Source organism: Gopherus flavomarginatus, chromosome 16 (assembly GCF_025201925.1).
Source record: "Gopherus flavomarginatus isolate rGopFla2 chromosome 16, rGopFla2.mat.asm, whole genome shotgun sequence".
Lineage (NCBI taxonomy): Eukaryota > Metazoa > Chordata > Testudines > Testudinidae > Gopherus > Gopherus flavomarginatus.
In genome coordinates this window covers 18351502-18369962 of record NC_066632.1, presented here as the reverse complement: position 1 = coordinate 18369962, position 18461 = coordinate 18351502, and the positions used below count along the sequence as shown (strand labels likewise).

General features: G+C 49.8%; 1 protein-coding gene across 5 annotated transcripts in view; it reads right to left on the bottom strand.

Moving 5' to 3' along the window:
• PDE1B (phosphodiesterase 1B) overlaps nucleotides 1-18461 on the bottom strand; it is a 145239-nt gene that overhangs the window by 57620 nt on the left and 69158 nt on the right. Inside the window, exon 1 of one of the 5 annotated variants that reach the window (XM_050925900.1) lies at nucleotides 5392-6119. The exons of the other annotated variants lie outside the window; for them this stretch is intronic. Within the exon in view, the coding sequence (XP_050781857.1) occupies nucleotides 5392-5444 (53 nt within the window). The 5' untranslated portion in view covers nucleotides 5445-6119. Of the gene's footprint in view, nucleotides 1-5391; nucleotides 6120-18461 lie in introns of those variants that run through there. 5 annotated transcript variants of the gene reach the window in all.

Sequence of the window (18461 nt, the reverse complement as noted above, 5' to 3'; positions counted from 1 at the left end):
TTCTTCTGAAGCATCTGGGATTGGTCACCGCTGGAGACAGGACACTGGACAGGGTAGAACCGTGGTCTGAGGTGGCACAGAGAATCCTTTGTCTTAGGTGCTTAATTGCTCACATGCTCAGCTCAGGGTCCAACTGATGGTCAGGTTTTGGGTCGGAAAGGACTTTTCCCCCAGGTCAGATTGGCAGGGACCTTGGGTTTTCTTCAACTTCTCTGCAGCATATAGAGCAGGGATCACCCGTTGGGACCCTCACTGCTTCGCCCATTTAATCAATTCCTTCCATTGCAGGGCCTGGGCCACCGATGGCACCTCGGTCTCTCCTGTTCTCTGCCTCTGGCTCACAACAGTTTAATCTCCGCGGACTGAAATGCTTTAGCCTAACCCATCACTGGGCTCAGTACAAGCGTATGTGGATGCTGGCGGTGGCCTACAGGAGGTCAGTCTAGATGATCTAATGGTCCTTTTTGGTCTTATACTCTATGAAATCTATGGAATCTTTCCTTACTTTTGTATTTTCACAGAGCATTTCAGTTCCCCTGTTCAGTCACTTCTGTCCCCGGCACGTTTTCTCTCTCACTGAGTTCAGAGAAGATGCTGCATCCTGGAGTAAAGAATTCCTCTGCCCAGCCCAGCGCTGCCCAGTACTCCCCTCCCATCTCACGCACCCTCAGCCTGGGAAGGGAAAGGTCACAGCAGCTCCCACTCCTGGTGTATCCTGCGCTCTCGTTCCCCCTCCCGAGCTTCATGGCTGCAGACAGCACAAACGCTGGGATTAGCATTGACATGACATTACACTGCTACTCTGCAGATCGATGGCCCAGCACAGTGGCACTAATGGGGCCATTTCAGAACACGGCAGGGAAACAGAAATCTCTTGCTCGAGACTCTCTCAACAAATGTTAGAAGAAAAACAGCGCACAGACGACAATGACATCTAGAGAAATCCATTGCAGGGGGCCTGATCCTCCCCAGCTTTGCACTGCTTTGGGGCCTGATTCTCTGTAACATGCCCTGCACTGGAAGCATTAGAGAGCACTGGAGAAGGTGCAAATGGCCCCTGAGAATCCCCCCTCTCTGGTGTGTAGCTCGTTCAAGGGCTCTGTGCCAGCCCTGCTCCTAGCCACCCCGCCTTGAGTCCCCCAGTGCCTGTGGCATGGCTGTTCTCTGTTTCCCGCATCCCATGGGAGGGACGGCACAGTAGCACAAGGAACCTAGTATAAGAGAGTAGCCTTGAGGCTGCTCTAATTTACATGAGCATTAGGACAGGCCCTCAGCTGCCCCAGAATATAGAGAGCACAAAGCCACCTCCACTCCTCATTTCTGGTCACATCCCCCACAACACACAGGAACACAACAAGGTCCTGTTTAGATTGTGAGCTCTCTGGGGCAGGGAGCATATCCTGGTCTATGTTTGTGCAGCACCCAGCACAAATGCCTTGTCATTCCAGTGCCTAATCCTGGCTCTGAAACCAACTTCTCTTTTGGCCTTGGGCAACTCTCTTCCCTGATTGTGCCTCGGTTTCCCCACTGCAAATGGCCCTAATGCCAACCTTGCTCTCAGGAGCACTGCTAATACTCTTTGCAGCTGGTGAGTCCCTGTTGTGTTTCTGTCCCCTCCTCATCTGGCTCAGGCAGGGCCCTGTCCAACTCGGGTGTAGGGTGACCAGATATCCCCATATTAGGGGCTTTGTCTTATATAGGCAACTATACCCTTCCTCCTCCCGGGGGGAGGGATAGCTCAGTGGTTTGAGCATTGGCCTGCTAAACTTGAAATTGTGAGCCCAGTCCTTGAGGGGGCCATTTAGGGAACTGGGGTAAAGATCTGTCTGGGGATTGGTCCTGCTTTGAGCAGGGGGTTGGATTAGATGATCTCCTGAGGACCCTGCCAACCTTGATATTCTATGAAAATAAAAGTGCCATGATTTTTCACACTTGCTATCTGGTTATCCTGTCCAGCTGTGTGCAATAGATGGACAGCACTGCCCTGCATATGGCAGGGACTTTGCTGCTGGATCTGATTCAGTGCCAACTCTTTCACACAGCAGGCTCCTTACCCCAACTGAAAGGAAGTGGAGAGCAGGGGAGTATGACAGGCTGGGCTGATTTTCATAGGTTCACAGACGTTAAGGCCAGAGGGACTGATAGCTCAGCTAGTCTGACCTCCTGGACAGCCAGGCCAGAAAATATCACCCAGTTACCTCCATACTGAGCCCAGAAACTCTAGTTAGACCAAAATAATATCAGGCTCCCTTAGGTTGGGTTTGTTTGTTTGTTTGCAGAAACAAAGCACTTTGATTAATTCCAGGGACTCCCTTCCCCCAGACCGAGTGGGCGGACACAGGGACGTGCAGGCCTCGAAGGCTGGCGTGAGAGCCTCAATGCAGTGTCCAAACTGCCTTCTGGATGCCCGGGGAGAATGGCTATCGACCCCCTGCCAGTGCTGGGCCAGAGAGGCTGCACAACCTGTCAGGCAAGAAAATGGAGAGGGCAGGCCCTGGCTAGGCCAGGCAGAAAGGGAGGGGGTAGGCTATGGATTGAAGTCTCCTGCTGGGCCCAGCTGGGATGGGACAGTCCCAGTCAGTGTTGGGCACAAAGTTTCCATCACAAACCCAGCTCTGATGCTCCTCCCCTCAGCTAAGCCCCCTCCGAGGCATTGGCCTTACAGCCAGAAGCTCAGGCCTACACCAGGCAGAAACCTCCTGCCTGCAGGGACATCGATGGACACGAGGTTCCCTGAACTGACCCCCTATCATGAGGCCCAGCCAGTGATAAGGCCTAACTCGTGTATAGCAAAGCCGTCCTTGCTCATACAGCTGCGCTGGGTAGCTGTGCCTGCTCTGATAGGCTGGGCACCAGGGCTGTGACTGCCGGAGCCCCAAGAGATCTCTGCAAGAACCAGTCCCCAGCCTCCGCCGAACTTGCACCTGCTGGACCCGGCAGGGCAGGACTCTCAGCTGTTCATGAACTCGGTCCCAGCAGAGTTGGGGGAGGACATCCTCAGACTCTAGCTGGATTGTAACTATAGTGCCCAGGACACCCTGGCGCCAGGTGCTGCACACAGGGCCGGCTCTAGGCACCAGCGCTCCAAGCACGTGCTTGGGGCTGCACTTTCCAAGGGGCGTCACTCCGGCTCCTTTTTTTTTTTATTTGCTTGGGGCGCAAAAAGCTGGGAGCCGGCCCTGAGCGGAGGCGAGCTGTAGAGGTGGATGGTGCGGGGAGGGCTGCAGGAAGTAACCCGGGGCGGGGGGCAGAGGACCGTTCCCCCCCAGCTCACCTCCACTCCACTGCCGCCTGCTCCCCCAAGCACGCCGCCACTCCGCTTCTCCCCCCTCCCTCCCAGGCTTGCCACGGGAATCAGCTGTTTTGCGGCAAGCCTGGGAGGGACGGGGAAGAAGCAGAGCAGCGGTGGTGCACTCGGGAGTAGGTGGAGCGGAGGTGAGCTGCGGCAGTGGGGGATGCGGGGAGAGCCGCAGGAAGTAACCCTGGGGGGGGGCGCAGAGGAACCGCTCCCCCCCACCCGCAGCTCACCTCCTCTCCGCTGCCACCTGCTCCCCCAAGTGCGCTACTGCTCTGCTTCTCCCCTCTCCCTCCCAGGCTTGCCCAGGAGGAAGGGAGGGTAGGAGGGGAAATACCGCGTGCCCGGGGGAGGAGGCGGGGCCGGGGATTTGGGGGAGGGGTTGGAATGGGGCGGGGCTAGGGGGCACGGGAAAATATTTTTGCTTGGGGTGGCAAAAAACTTGGAGCCAGCCCTGGCTGCACAAACACAGGCCAGAGATGGCTGCTGCCCCAAGAGAGCAATATACGACAAGACACACCAAGTGCAGATAGGCAGACAGGAGAATACAAGGCAACAAAGACAATACCAGGCTTGAGAGCTGGGGCCCACTCAGACCAAGTGGGCTGGGTTTCTCTAGGGGGGCCCTACCCTGCCCTCTGTACTCTCCATCAGCCACAGGTGCCCTCACAGACCCCTCAAAGTACTCCCAGCCTGTCAATCTAGTCTCGGGGGAGCTCAGAACTGGGAGACAGTGGGGGCAGGAGGTATGGGGTGCAGCAAGGGAGTATGGGCGGAGAGATGTGGATGAGGCAGCAGAGTGGGGTCACTGCCCCCTAGTCTGAGCTAGCAGAACCATACTGTGCTGGCTGTGGCAGCCCCACAGATCCTTCCAAATGGGAAACACCCAGATCCCTTTTTCTCTCCACTGGGGGAAACATCCTCCAAATCCCACCCAGGTTCAGATCCTCCTTTCAGCAGGACTGGAGCTGATGACACTGGCCCAGGATCTCAGCATCTGCTCAACACCCTAGCTGCAGCTGGCGAGAGCATGTGAGGAGGCTTCCTCAGTGCAGCCCAGGCCTTGAAACTAACTCTCCTGGGAACAAAAGGCCGGATCCTCATAGGCAGAACCCTGCGCCCCCCGACCCTGATACACGATTCGTTCCATACAGACAGGCCACGGGATCTGGCCCTTCCTGAGTAAATGAGCTTGTTAAGCTAGAGGTCAGCACAGCAAAACTTCGCACCCCAAACCTCTGCCCTGCTACTGCCTGGATTTAGGACGTGATGTGCACATTTGCTCTGTTTGGGGGCAAGGGCAAAACTCTAACCCTAAAATAGATACTGTTTATTTTGCTCTTTGCCTAAGTTTTAAGCTCTGTTTGGTTTGCCCTGGTGCCTTTGTCAGTGAACGATTTTGTGATATCTTCCGTGAGTCTTGTTCTCTCCCAAGGATTCCAATGCACTTTACATGGGAGTCTGGATTCCCAGCTTCTACTCTGGATTTTTTGCCACCAGCCAGGTTGGTGACCTCAGGAAGGCCACGCTGCCTTTCTGCACCTTCCCTGCACAATGGTGAGCACCCCTCCAACCTCCCTCTGCCAAGGCCTAGGCAGCCTCAGACATAAGGAGCAACAGAAGTGCAAAACAATACCCCTGCCACTGAAATGCAGCCACCTCTGCGATGGAACGCAGCAGCTGTTTAATAGCACAAAGCAATGCTACCCAATGGGATGGGTGGATGGAAAAGTATGAGCAGGGAAAGAATTATGGCCAAGCCCCTGATGTTACCAAGTGCCAGGGAACAGATGACGTCTCTGCTGAGAAAAGAGGAGCTTGGCTTGTGGGCTGTTCGCCTCCAGACTCTGACTGTTGTTCCCCTGTCTAGTGCTCCTGACACTGGAGCAACAAAGCAAGATTTAAAGCCTAGTCAACATGGTGCACCGTCCCTCTAAACAACCCTGGGTAGCCCATGCAGTCAAGGCATCGGTGCCTTGTGGAGCCCGCAGGTGGCACTCAATTCCAGAACCAGCCCCCAAGTGCCCAGAAACACAGCACTGGCAGACCAGAGTTAAGCTGGGCAAAGGTTATGTGGGGAACTCCACACTTCTTACCTTAGGATAGGCCCCTTCAGATGGGCTCTCTGCACTGTCAAGAACCGTGCCATGGTGGACAAGTGCCAGCTAGTTGAGTGCCAGGGCAAAGTGCTGGGGTTCTCCCTCCTGCGAATGGTGTAAATTTCAGGGGAAGCAGGCCCCCCTCACCCCAGCACCATAGGTCGCTCACCACTGGCCGGGGCTGCGGGGAAGCTGTTTTCTTCAGAAGAACTAACTTTGGCAGCTGCAGCAGTGGCGTGGGAGTGTTGTGGCCAGGAGGGCGGGGGTTGTAGGGGCTCAGAGAGGAGCGATGAAGAAAATAACCCCACAGGAACTGTCAGGCGGCTGTGGGGGAAGGTTTGCCGTAAAACAAGCAAACAGCCTGTAACCTCTGCCCAGTTCTGCCTGTGTGAGTTTACTCCATTCCCGCCCTTGGCTCTAGCCTTGTAAAGAACGATTTCCCAGATATTCTTGGGAGGACTCATCTTCACACGCGAAGGGGACTGAGCAGCAGCACAGGCTGCTTGGGGGACAGCCTGTTGCTGCCCAGAAATCCAGAAACGCCCTCTGCCATGCAATGGAACGGGCCCTGCAATAGATGCACCCCAGAAAGGAGCAGGGGGTGCTGTGTCCAGCCAGGAGTGCAGTGTCCAACATCCCCAGGGTTTGGCTCACGGAGCTGCAGCGATGTTCTCAAGAGACACCCCGGAGCTGAAGCCTCTCTACAAAGTCCTCAGTTAGTGCGGTTCCAGTCTGAGTTTGCAGGCTGCCTCCTCTGCTGTCCTTTTGGGAAGGCTGTGTACTGCGAGGGGGCGGGGCTTGGAGCGGCCTCGCTATTTTAGGCAAGTTGTGTGTGTGCATTTAAAACAAAATAAAGCAAAGCTCTCTCTTGCTCAGCAGTGTCAGGGCTAAGGTCAGAAGCAAGGCTCCGGGGTTGGATTGGATGCTTTTTGCTCCTGTTGGCCGAGTGTCATCAGCCCAGTCACTGGGGGTAGGAAGCTGAGCTCTTGCCCCTCTGGTGCGTCACTTGAGTTGGTTACTAGGAGGACAATTTTCAAAAACACCCAGCGACGAAGGCTCCTAAATCCCATTGTCAAAAGTGATGTGGACACTTGGGCTCCTGAGTTCCAGGGACTCTCAATGCGATTTTGGCCCCAGAGTGCCTGAGTCACTTTGGAAAATGGCACTGAGGTTCCTAAGTCATCTAGATGAAAATGTAAGCTGAGATTCCAGCAGTCTCTGCCCCTCTACCCCATACAAAGTCACTGATGGCCTTGGGTCTGCCCAGTTGGCACTCACAACAGCATTTGCAGGGGAGCCATATGGGTGTGAACAGTGCATTTAAACTTCTGTTACTCCCTGCATTTCTAGGCTTTGTGCGTCGGGGGCTAGGACTCAGCCACATGAATGATGGGAATCTAAACCACAAGCCAGCCTGGTGATCTCTAAGGAAACTCCACGGACCATTTGCTTCTGCTGCTGGTGGTGCACAGCCACTTTCTGCACTGCAAGGGGCCAAAACTTGGCTAAAGTAGACAGCCCCAGGTCATAGATTCACAGATCAGCAGGGACCATTGTGATCATCTAGTCTGACCTCCTGTGTAACTCAGGCCAGAGAATGTCCCCCAAGAGAATTCCTAGAGCAGATCTATTAGAAAAACATCCAGTCTTGATTTAAAAATTATTGATGATGGAGAATCCACCATGTCCCTTGGGAAGTTGTTCCAATGGTTAATTACTCTCACTGTAAACAATTTACATCTGATTTCCAGTCTGAATTTGTCTAGTTTCAAATTCCAGCCATTGGATCATGTTAGACTTTTCTCTGCTAGATTACAAGTATTATAATTATAAAATATTTGTTCCTCGTGAAGGTGCTTATAGTCTGTGATCAAGTCACCCCTTAATCTTCTCTTTGTTAAGCTAAGTAGTAGAGCTCTGTGACTCTATCACTATAAGGCACCTAATCTTTTAATCGTTCTCATGGCTATTCTCTGAACCCTCTCCAATTTATCAGCATCCTTCATGAACTGTGGACACCAGACTTGGATGTAGAATTCCAGCAGGGATCACATGAGAGCCAAATACAGAGGTAAAATTACCTCTCTACTCCTGCTGAAGATTCTCCTGGTTATGAATCCCAGGATCGCATTAGCTCCTTTGGCCACAGCATCGCATTTGGAGCACACGTTCAGCTGCTTATTCATCCTGACCCTCAAATCTTTTTCAGAGTCACTGCTTCCCCGTATAACGTACCCAATCCTGTAACTGTGGCCTACGTTCTGGGCTCCCAGATGTATACATTTAGCCATATTCATATGCATATTATTTACTTGTGCCATCTACCAAGTGATTGCTGTGTAGCTGTGACGTTCTTCATCATTATCTACCGATTCCCCAAGTTGTGTATCATTTGCAAACTTCATCTGTGATGATTTTATGTTTTCTTTCAGGTCATTAGTACAAACGACACTGCCTGTCCCTGCACCCAGGGCAGTGGTGAATTGAGCCCCATAGTCACTGTGGCACTCAGACCCCCTGCAGCCTTCCAAGCACCTACACCCCTCGCACCCCACACAGCCCTCGTACCTAACACAATGTTCATCCCCATGTAACACCTGTGCGCCATATGGTGCTTGTATCTAGCACTCAGACCCCCTACAGTCTCATACCCCCTACAGCCCTCATACCCCATACAGCCCCCCATATAGTGCTTGTATCTATCACTCAGACCCCCTACAGTCTCATTCCACCTACAGCCTTGCACCCCACACAGCCTTTGTACCTAACACAATGCTTATCCTCATACAACACCTGTGTGCCATATGGTGCTTGTATCTAGCACTCAGACCCCCTACAGTCTCATACCCCCTACAGCCCTCATACCCCATACAGCACCCCATATAGTGCTTGTATCTAGCACTTGTACGCAATATACTGGTCACACCCCACACAGCACTTAGCATGTGGGGTTTGTCTACATCAGTGGTTCTCAATCAGGGGTACACATACCCTGGGGGGTACACAGAGGTCTTTCAGGGGGGACATCAACTCATCTAGATATTTGTCCAGTTTTACAACAGGCTACATAAAAAGCACTAGCAAAGTCAGTACAGACTAAAATTTCATACAGGCAATGATTTGTTTATACTGTTCTATAGCCTGTACACTGAAATGTAAGTACAATATTAATATTCCAGTTTTTTTATTTTATAATGATATGGTAAATATGAGACAGTGAGCATGTTTTCAGTAACAATGTGGCTCTGACACTTTCGTATTTTTATGTCTGATATTGTAAGTTTTTAAGTGACGTAAAACTTGGGGGTACCCAAGACAAATCAGATGCCTGAAAGGGGCACAGTAGCCCGGAAAGGTTGAGAGCCACTGGTCTAGACTAGGAAAAGAGGTCCCAGTGAGCCTGTTAGTAACAAGGCGGGGTCGGCTAATGTAAACAATGCCCCATGTTCCGCGGGGTGGGGAGGCGGCCATTGAGGGGGAAAAAACCTTAATCAAGATTTTCCCAGTTCAGTGACACTGCCAGCCTCAGCCTCCAATCCAGACTGTTTGACATTTGACCCAAACCAGGCACAGAAATGATTGTGTGATTTTATTCTTTCCAACCTCAGGGCTGGTCCACACTACGGGGGGGAAATCGATCTTAGATATGCAACTTCAGCTACGTGAATAACGTAGCTGAAGTCGAATATCTAAGATCGGATTACTCACCCGTCCACACTGCGCAGGATCGATGTTCGTGGCTCTCCCTGTCAATTCCGGAACTCCGTTGGGGTTGATGGAGTTCTGGAATCGATATAAGCGCGCTCGGGGATCGATATATCTCGTCTAGATGAGACACGATATATCGATCCCCAAGCAATCGATTTTAACCCGCCGATACGGCGGGTAGTCTGGACGTAGCTTCAGTGAAAGAAAGTTTTTGTGTTAAAAACAAACCCAGTTAATGACTGCATTGTTCCAGTGAAGGAGATGCAAGAAGTGAAACTGACTGGAGTCTAGTGGTTGGGGTGTGGGATCCAGACACTGGGGGTCTAGCTGTGAGTGCCCAGGTCTCCTGCTGCCCTCTGCATGGGGCTGTATTGCCCCAGAAGTCCACCTTGCTGCCCAAAGCAGGGCTGGGTTCTTCAATCTGTTATTGGCAGGTCCTGGTGACGAATGTGTGAGAATGGGGCAATAACTCATCTTTCGGTTCACTAGCAGCTCCAAAACATTAAAAAAAAATTGATTTGGGCTGAACCGAAATGAAAAATTTTGAAAAATTCACCAAAAAATGTGGCTTGTGTCAAAGAAACATCCAGTTCAGCCCAGAACAAAATGTGTCACCTCATTTCTGGGCCCTTTTAAAATCGCAAAGAAAACGATTCACTAATGAGCACCTTCCGGGTGAGCACCCTGCTCATCAGCCGCGCCATCTCTTTGGCCCAATGATTAGTCAAGTAGTTTATCCAAAGTTGAAGAGCTGCACCAGGAGAAACTGCGAATCACCCACATGGGCTGTTTTGGCCCAGTTTTAGCCCAGTTTGGCCCATCATCTGAGCTGGAGGTGACCTAAGTGCAAGTCCTTGGTCCAATTCTTAATTAATTAGCCACAGCAGAGCATCTTAGACTCATATCCTAGACCCATAGGGTTAGAAGGGACTCAGACTTTAAGGTCAGAAGGGACCATTATGATCATCTAGCCTGACCTCCTGCACAATGCAGGCCACAGAATCTCACCCACCCCCTCCTGTAACAAACCCCTAACCTATGTCTGAGTTATTGAAGTCCTCAAATCGTGGTTTAAAGACTTGAAGATGCAGAGAATCCTCCAGCAAATGACCCATGCCCCACTCTGCAGAGGAAGATGAAAATCCGCCAAGGCCTCTGCCAATCTGCCCTGGAGGAAAATTTCTTCCTAACTCCAAATATGGCAATCAGTTAAACCCTGAGCATTTGGGCAAGACTCACCAGCCAGCACCCAGCAAAGAATTCTCTGTAGTAACTCAGATCCCATCTAACATCCCATCACAGGCCATCACTACCGCTAATAGTCAAAGGATCAATTAATTGCCAAAATTAGGCTATCTCATCATACCATCCCCTCCATAAACTTAACAAGCTTAGTCTAACTCTCAAGATGCAGGGTTTGTTGTGCCAAGGGAGACATAAGCTCTGTGCTATTTTTTTAAGAGCTCCAGCTGTCAGCCCTGGGCATCTGGGGCTTGTGGAGAAGGGCTGTGCACACCCCGGAGGTGGGGGGAGGGAATAAAGGGGACAACCAGAGCCCCCCCTCCTGGGGCTGACAGCTGGAGTCCCACCACCCGGGCTCTCTTCCCTCCATCCTCCATCCCTCACTAGGAGGCAGCCTGGGTTTCCCCCCGACCGAATCCCGCACCTGGAGGCAGCAGCAGGTCTGACAACTCAGGCTATCAACCCCTGGCGGCGAGGCTCAAGCTGTCAGCCCAGGGATAGCAGCAGCAGAGCAAACGTGAGGGTGGCAAGGGGGCACTAACTCTGCTTTGACAAATAACACTTTAAATTGCCACTCTTCCGTCTACGCTGCTACGGGCATGGCGCTGCCTTCAGAGCTCGATGCTGGGGATTAAAATTCAAAATGATCTGGACAAACTGGAGAAATGATCTGAAGTAAATAGGATGGAATTCAATAAGGGCAAATGCAAAGTGCTCCACTTAGGAAGGAACAATCAGTTGCACACATACAAACTGGGAAATGACTGCCTAGGAAGGAGAACTGCAGAAAGGGATCTGGGGGTCATGGTGGATGACAAGCTAAATATGAGTCAGTGTAACACTGCTGCAAAAAAAGTAAACATCATTCTGGGATGTATTAGCAGGAATGTTGTAAACAAGACACGAGAAGTAATTCTTCCGCTCTACTCCATGCTGATTAGTCCTCAGCTGGAGTATTGTATCCCGTTCTGGGTGCCAGATTTCAGGAAAGCTGTGGACAGTGGAAAAACTCCAGAGAAGAGCAACAAAAACGATTAAAGGGCTAGAAAACACAACCTATGAGGGAAGATTGAAAAAGTTGGGTTTGTTTAGTCTGGAGAAGAGAAGACTGCGAGGGGACATGATCACAGTTTTCAAGTACAGAAAAGGAAGTTTATAATAGCATATGACTTCCACAACTAACCAAACCAGCATGTGGAGGGTGGAGGCCCTGCAGTGTCGGGAGCCAGTTTTGCTCCAGTCCAAGACTCAGCTTCAGCCTGACTTTTTAGACCATGACCTCTTTGAGGCAAGGGCTGACTATGCAGCGCCTGGCATGGGGGACCCCCGATCCCACTGGGTCCCTAGGCACAACTGTAATATACATGCATCCAATAGGTCTGTTAGTCTATAAGGTGCCACAGGACTCTTTGTTGCTGTAATACATGATTGTTTTGAAGCTGGTGTCTGGGCTTTCTGGAAAACCTGGCTGTAATTTGGAGTGCTGGAGAGGGCACCCATGATAGCCAGTGGCTTCAGCACCATTGGTGGGTGCCCAGTAGCATCTCTGCAAAAATAAGTTTGGGGCCTGATTTTCCCAGGCACTCAGCTCCCATTGAAAAGAAGGAAGAATTCTCCTCCCTGCTAATTGGAAACACTAAGAGCTGATGAGCAGTGAAAACCCGGCTGCTTCATTTCAGTGGGACCTGAGCCCTTTGGGGGGAATCTGCCTCATGTCTGATCTCGCAAGGTGCCCAATCCTTTGGCTCTTGTCAGGCGCTGAACTCAATGGATTTGTACCATTGAGGGTAATGGAGCCATTCTGCAGCTGCAGGCAGCAGCAGCTGCAGGGACATTTAGGTGACAAAGCTATTTAATTAGTTTCATTTCTTCCCTGCGCAGTTATGCACCCAGCTGAGGCACATTTCGATTCAGTGGTCTCTTGGTGGCTTCAAGTTTGTGTCTTGAAATTTGAAGTACCTTCAATTGCCAACGCACTGTGTTCTGTCTCAGACAGCAGAGGTTATGGAATGCCAGGCTCCTGGGTTCCATTCCCCACTCTCTGCTGACACAAGCTAAGTCCAAGCCCTCTGTGCCTCAGTTTACCCATCTGGAAAACAGATCTAATACAGTCCCTGTCTCCCAGCAGAGGGGGTTGTTAGATGGGCAAAGTAACTATGGAACATTTATCACACTCTGATTCCATTACTTCAAGCTCTTCCGAGAGCTGCACATAAGATGGTTAAAAGCCAGAAATGCTGCATGTGCCCAGTGAGTGTGTGGAAAGCAGCCTGCCCCTTACTGGCCAGAGTTGCTCCCCAGATGCCATTCACCTTGTGTGGGCAGATGTCAACATGAATCTTCTCCATCTCCTATGATCCCACCTCACCCCAGTGCTCGCTACCTGCATTGAGCCAGAGCCAGAGACATGGTTGCTCACTACAGAGGTTGAAACCAGCCTATGATGCCTCCCACACAACCACAACAGGTGCACAAGGTCTTTAGTAAACAGGATGAACTACGAAGCAGCCAGCTAGGGTATCCGATCCCCAATTCCACCTGGGCCGACAGCCCATCTGCCCCGTGACAGACATCTTGACAAATAAAGAGGAACTGATCACAGAACTAAAACTTAATAGTACAGTAGAACCCCAGAGTTACAAACACCAAGATTTATGAACTGACCAGTCAACCACATGCATCCTTTGGAACCGGAAGTACACAATCAGGCAGCAGCAGAGACAGAAACAAAAAAGCAAATGCAGTATGGTGCCGTGTTAAACGTAAACTACTAAAAAAAAGGGAAAGCAGCATTTTTCTTCTGCATAGTAAAGTTTTAAAGCTGTAGTAAGTCAATGTTCAGCTGTAAACTTTTGAAAAAACCACCATAATGTTCTGTTCAGAGTTACGACCAACTTCCATTCCCAAGGTGTTCGTAACGCTGAGGTCCTACTGCAACTTAGGTGCAAGGATGGCATTAGCGCTCTTGTTCACAGCACTGGGAGCGTAACTTCAGTTGATTAGGTACCATGACCCCCACCTCATTTTCAAAGTCACTGCTTCCCAGGATAGAGCTCCCCACTGTGTAAGTATCACAGGTGCTGACTTTTGTTTTTGCCGGTGGGTGCTCCTCTCTGCCCCCTCCCCACCATGCGAGTGGCAAGTGGAGCCCCCCGAGTGGAGCACAGGCAGAACAGGGGGCGGGGACATAGTCCGGGAGCCAGGACCCACAAAAGATTAATCCAGCCTCATGGGTGCTGAGCACTCCCTATTTTTTATAGTGGGTGTTTGAGCCCTGGAGCACCCATAGAATCGGGGCTGATGGTAAGTATGATTTGCACTCTTTGTTCCTGGATGTATACATATTATGGCAGCGCTCTGACCTTGCTCCCGTGGGTCCTGCTCTTCTAGGCGGTTTACGCTAGCCTCAGTGGCTCACTGTGACCCTCCATGTAGCTATTCTCTCTCTAGGGCCAGGGTTACAGTCTTCTGAGCCCTTTTCATCATAGGCCTGCAAGGAGGTTGGTAAGAGAACTCCCACAGCCTCTGTTGTCCCTGGGAGCTTATTTCAGAACTGTTTAGCCTCCTGTCCTGACAGGGGCCTGACTTCTCCTCCCAGGAGATGTTACTGTAGTGGTGGGTTGGGGGGAACCCGGGCCCACCCTCTACTCTGGGTTCCGGGCCAGGGACCCTAATGGTCAGAGCCTCTGCAAGGATGTTTCGCGCCCTAGGCAAAACTTCCACCTTGCGCCCTCCCCCCCATGCCCCCACCCTGAGGCACCCCCCCTGCGGAGCTCCCACCCTCCGCCCTGAGGCACCCCTCCCCCTGCCCCAGCTCACCCCTGCTCCGTGCACGAGCACCCCAAGCATGCTGTGGCTGCTTCACTTCTCCCGCTTCCCAGGCTTGCGGTACCTAAGCTGATTGGCGCCGCAAGCCTGGGAAGTGAGAGAAGTGAAGCAGCCACGGCATGCTTGGGGAGGAGGCGGGGCAGGGAGTTCTCCTGAGTGCCCCCCCCCCGCCTTACTTGCTGCAGGCGGCCTCCCCGTGCTCCCCTGCCCCAGCTCCCTCCGCCTAAATGCCGGAGGCAACTAGGGCGGCTGAAGATCCAGCCACCGCGGTCGCTGCTGAAGAAAATGGCGCCCCCCAAATGCCAGTGCCCTAGGCGACTGCCTAGGGCGCCTAAATGGTTGCACCAGCCCTGCTAATGGTAGCAGCTGTTGGCAGCCGACCTTTCACTGCCAGACTTGCTACATTTCCCTGGGCCACTTCCCCACAGATCTCCTGCTTCTCCCTTCTTCACTCTTACTTTAGGGTTCCCTTAACAATGGTTTGGGGGTGTTTTCATTAACCAGCCCTTCAGCCACACTTCCTCTCCTCTGGCTCCCTGGCTCTCCTCTGCCTGACTGGAGTGAGCCCTTTTTATAGTACCTCCAGGGCCTTAATTAGAGTCAGGTGGTCACATTAACTTAATGGCCTCATGTCATAAACAGATAGCTAAGGGTTAATGTTCTTTTACCTGTAAAGGGGTAACACCAGTAACCTGAAACACCTGACCAGAGGACCAATCAGGAAACAAAACTTTTTCAAATCTGGGTGGAGGGAAGTTTGTGTGTAAGTTATTTGTTCTTTGTCTTGTGTCTGTGCCCTCTCGGCTCTGAGAGTGATCTTTCTGTCTCCTGGCTTTCTAATCTTCTGTTTCCAAGTTGTAAGTACAAGGATAGTAAGACAATAAGTTTATATTGTTTTTTTTGTATTTACATGTGTGTAGTTGCTGGAGTGTTTTAAATTGTATTCTTTTTGGATAAGGCTGTTTATTCACTTTTTTTCTTAAGCAATTGACCCTGTATATTTTCACCTTATACAGAGACTATTTTTAATGTATTTTTCTTTCTTTTTATAAAGCTTTCTTTTTAAGACCTGTTGGAGTTTTTCTTTAGTGGGGACTCCAGGGAATTGAGTCTACAGCTCACCAGGGAATTGGTGGGAGGAAGAAGTCAGAGGGAAAATCTCCTTGTGTTAGATTTACTAAGCCTGACTTTGCATACCCTCTGGGTAAGGGGGTAGAGAGATTAGCTCTCTCGGTACTTGTGTTTCCAGGACTGGAAGCAGGGAATCTCCTAGGGTCATCCAGGGAGGGGAGCCTGGGAGGAAGTAACCAGGAAACAAGGGGAGGGGGTTATTTCCCTTTGTTGTAAGACTCAAGGCATCTGAGTCTGGGGGTCCCCCAGGGAAGGTTTTGGGGAGACCACAGTGAGCTAGGCACTGTATAAATCCCTGGCTGGTGGCAGCGTTATCAGGTACAAGCTGGTAACTAAGCTTGGAGATTTTCATGCTAACACCCATATTTTGGACGCTAAGGTCTAGATCTGGAAAAAAATGTTATGACACCTCACCTGACTCTTTGCAGGTTAATTAGAGTCAGGTGTTCTCATTAGCCTGGAGCAGCCCCTGCTCTGGTCAGTCAGGGAACAGAAAACTGTTAATCCAGCTTCTGCTATTCTGCTCTGTACCCAACTGGCCTGGGACTATCACAATATACATTTACCCATATTAAATCACATACTGTTTGCTTGCACCCAGATTACGCAGAGATCCAGACCACTCTGTATCCTCTTCATTATTTACCATTCCCCAATTTTTGTATCATCTGCAAACTTTATCAGTGATGATCATAATGTCATTTAAAAATATTAAATAATGTATGGCGAAGATCTAATTCCTGTGGGACCCCACTTGAAACACGGTCATTCTATGATTCCCTGTTTGCAACTACATGTTGAGACCTATCAGTTAGCCAGTTTTTAATGTGTGCCAAGTTAATTTTATATAGTTCTAGTTTTTTGATCAAAACATCATGTGGTACCAAGTCAAATGCATTACATCAACACTATTAAATTTATCAACCAAACTTGTAAGCTCATGAAAAAAAAAAAAGACATCAATTTAGTTTGCCAGGCTCTGTTTTCCATAAACCCATGTTGACTGACATTAATTATATTACTCACCTTTAATTCCTTATAAATCAGGTCCCATATCAACTGCTCCATTATTTTGCCTAGGATCGATGCCAGACTGACAGGCCTATCATTACCCAGGTCATCACATTTACTCCTTTAAAATATTGGCACAACATTAGCTTTCTTCCAGTCTCCTGGAAATTCCCCAGTGGTTCAAGACTTATTGAAAATAAGCATTAATGGTCGAAAGACCTTCTCATCCACCTCTTTTAAAACTAATGGATGCAAGTTATCAGGACCTACTGATTTAAAAATATCTAACTTTAGTAGTTGCTGTTTAACATCCTCCTGAGATACTAGTGCAATGGAAAGAGTGGTGTCATATGATATGACTACAACGTTCCCCACCCCCGCAAAATACACCACCGAAATATGTATTGAACACTTCTGCTTTATTATTGATAATTTTATCATTTCCATCTAATAATGGACCAATACAATTGTCAGGATTCTTGTTGTTCCTAATACATATTAAAAAAAAATACCTCCTTTTTATTGTCCCTAACTCTGCTGATCATAGATTTCTCCTTGTGTCCCTTTGATTCCCTTATCAATTTTCTACAGTTCCTAGCTTCTGATTTATATTCATTACTATCAACTATCCCCTTTCTTCCATTTGTTACATATTACTTTTTACAGCTGTCTTCACTTCTCCACTAAAGCAGGTTTATATGGAACAGGACCGCAGTGATGATCCATGCCCTGAATGTTGCCCAATTTAGAAGGATGCTAATGCCTTTTCCCAGCCTGTGTCAGCCTCAGTCAGCAGCCTGTGTCCTGCTTCCCTCTGATTCAGCTTCCTCTGGGAAGCAGAGCCTGAGTCAGGGAGAAGTGGGTGGGGAAGCACCCACCACACTGGACATTCCTGGAGAAGGAGAGGTTGCAGGAAATTCCTCTCATTCCTCCCTGCCTAGACATCTATGGAATGACCGTGCTGGGCTTGCTTCCTCTGAGACAGTGTGGGGTGCTGGAATCAGCTCAAGGACACTCTTGGGAACTGGTCTGCAGTTGCTGCTTGCTTAGAACAGCTGTGCTGAGACGTTTGCAGTGGCCACTTCCTGTGGCAGTGGTTTTCACAGTTTTCTCATGGAGGGAGCTGACCTCAGAGCAGAGAGCTCAGGGTCCATCTGCTGCTAGCATCGGCAGGGTAGGGACAGAGTAGGGGATAGCCAGAACCTCACTGAGCAACACTGTCTAGCCTGAGTAACAAGCTACATTTGAAGACACGTTAGCTGACTGTGGTTAACCTCAATACAACTGGCCACATGCGGTTAATACATTTTAAGTCCAGTGAACATGTATTTAATGCTATTTCTGCCAACCTATAGGTTAAGAACATAAGAATGGCTGCACTGGCTCAGACCAATAGCCTTCCTGCCTTCCGACAGTGGCCAATGCCAGATGCTTCAGGGGGAACAAACAGGAGAGGGCAGTTATCGAGTGATCCATCCCATGTTGTCCAATCCCAGCTTCTAGAAGTCAGAGGTTTAGGGACACCCGGAGCATGGGGCTGAGTCCCTGACCATCTTGGCCAGTAGTCATTGATGGATCTGTCCTCCATGAACTTATCGCATTCTTTTTTTAACCCAGTTATATTTTTGGCCTTCACAGCATCCCCTGGCAATGAGTTCCACAGGTTGACTGTGCATAGTGTGAAGAAGGACTTCCTTATGTTAGGTTTAAACCTGCTGCCTGTTAATTTCAATGGCTGACCTCTGATTCGTGTGGTATATGAAGGGGTAAACAACACTTTCTTATTTGCTTTCTCCACACCATATATGATTTTATAGACTTCTATCATATCCTCTCCATTGTCTCTTTTCCAAGCTGAATAGTCCAAGCCTTTTTATTTCTCCTCATATAGAAGCTGTTTCATCCTCTTAATCATTTTTGTTGCCCTTCTCTGTACTTTTTCCACTTCTGACATATTTTTTTGAGATGGGATGACCAGAACTGCATTTATATAGTGACAATATGATATTTTCTCTTCTATTATCTCCCCCTTTCTTAATGGTTCCTAACATTCTGTTCACTTTTTTGACTGCCGCTGTACATTGAGCAGATATTTTCAGGCAACTATCCGTTATGTTCTTAAGTGGTAACAGCTAATTTAAACCCCA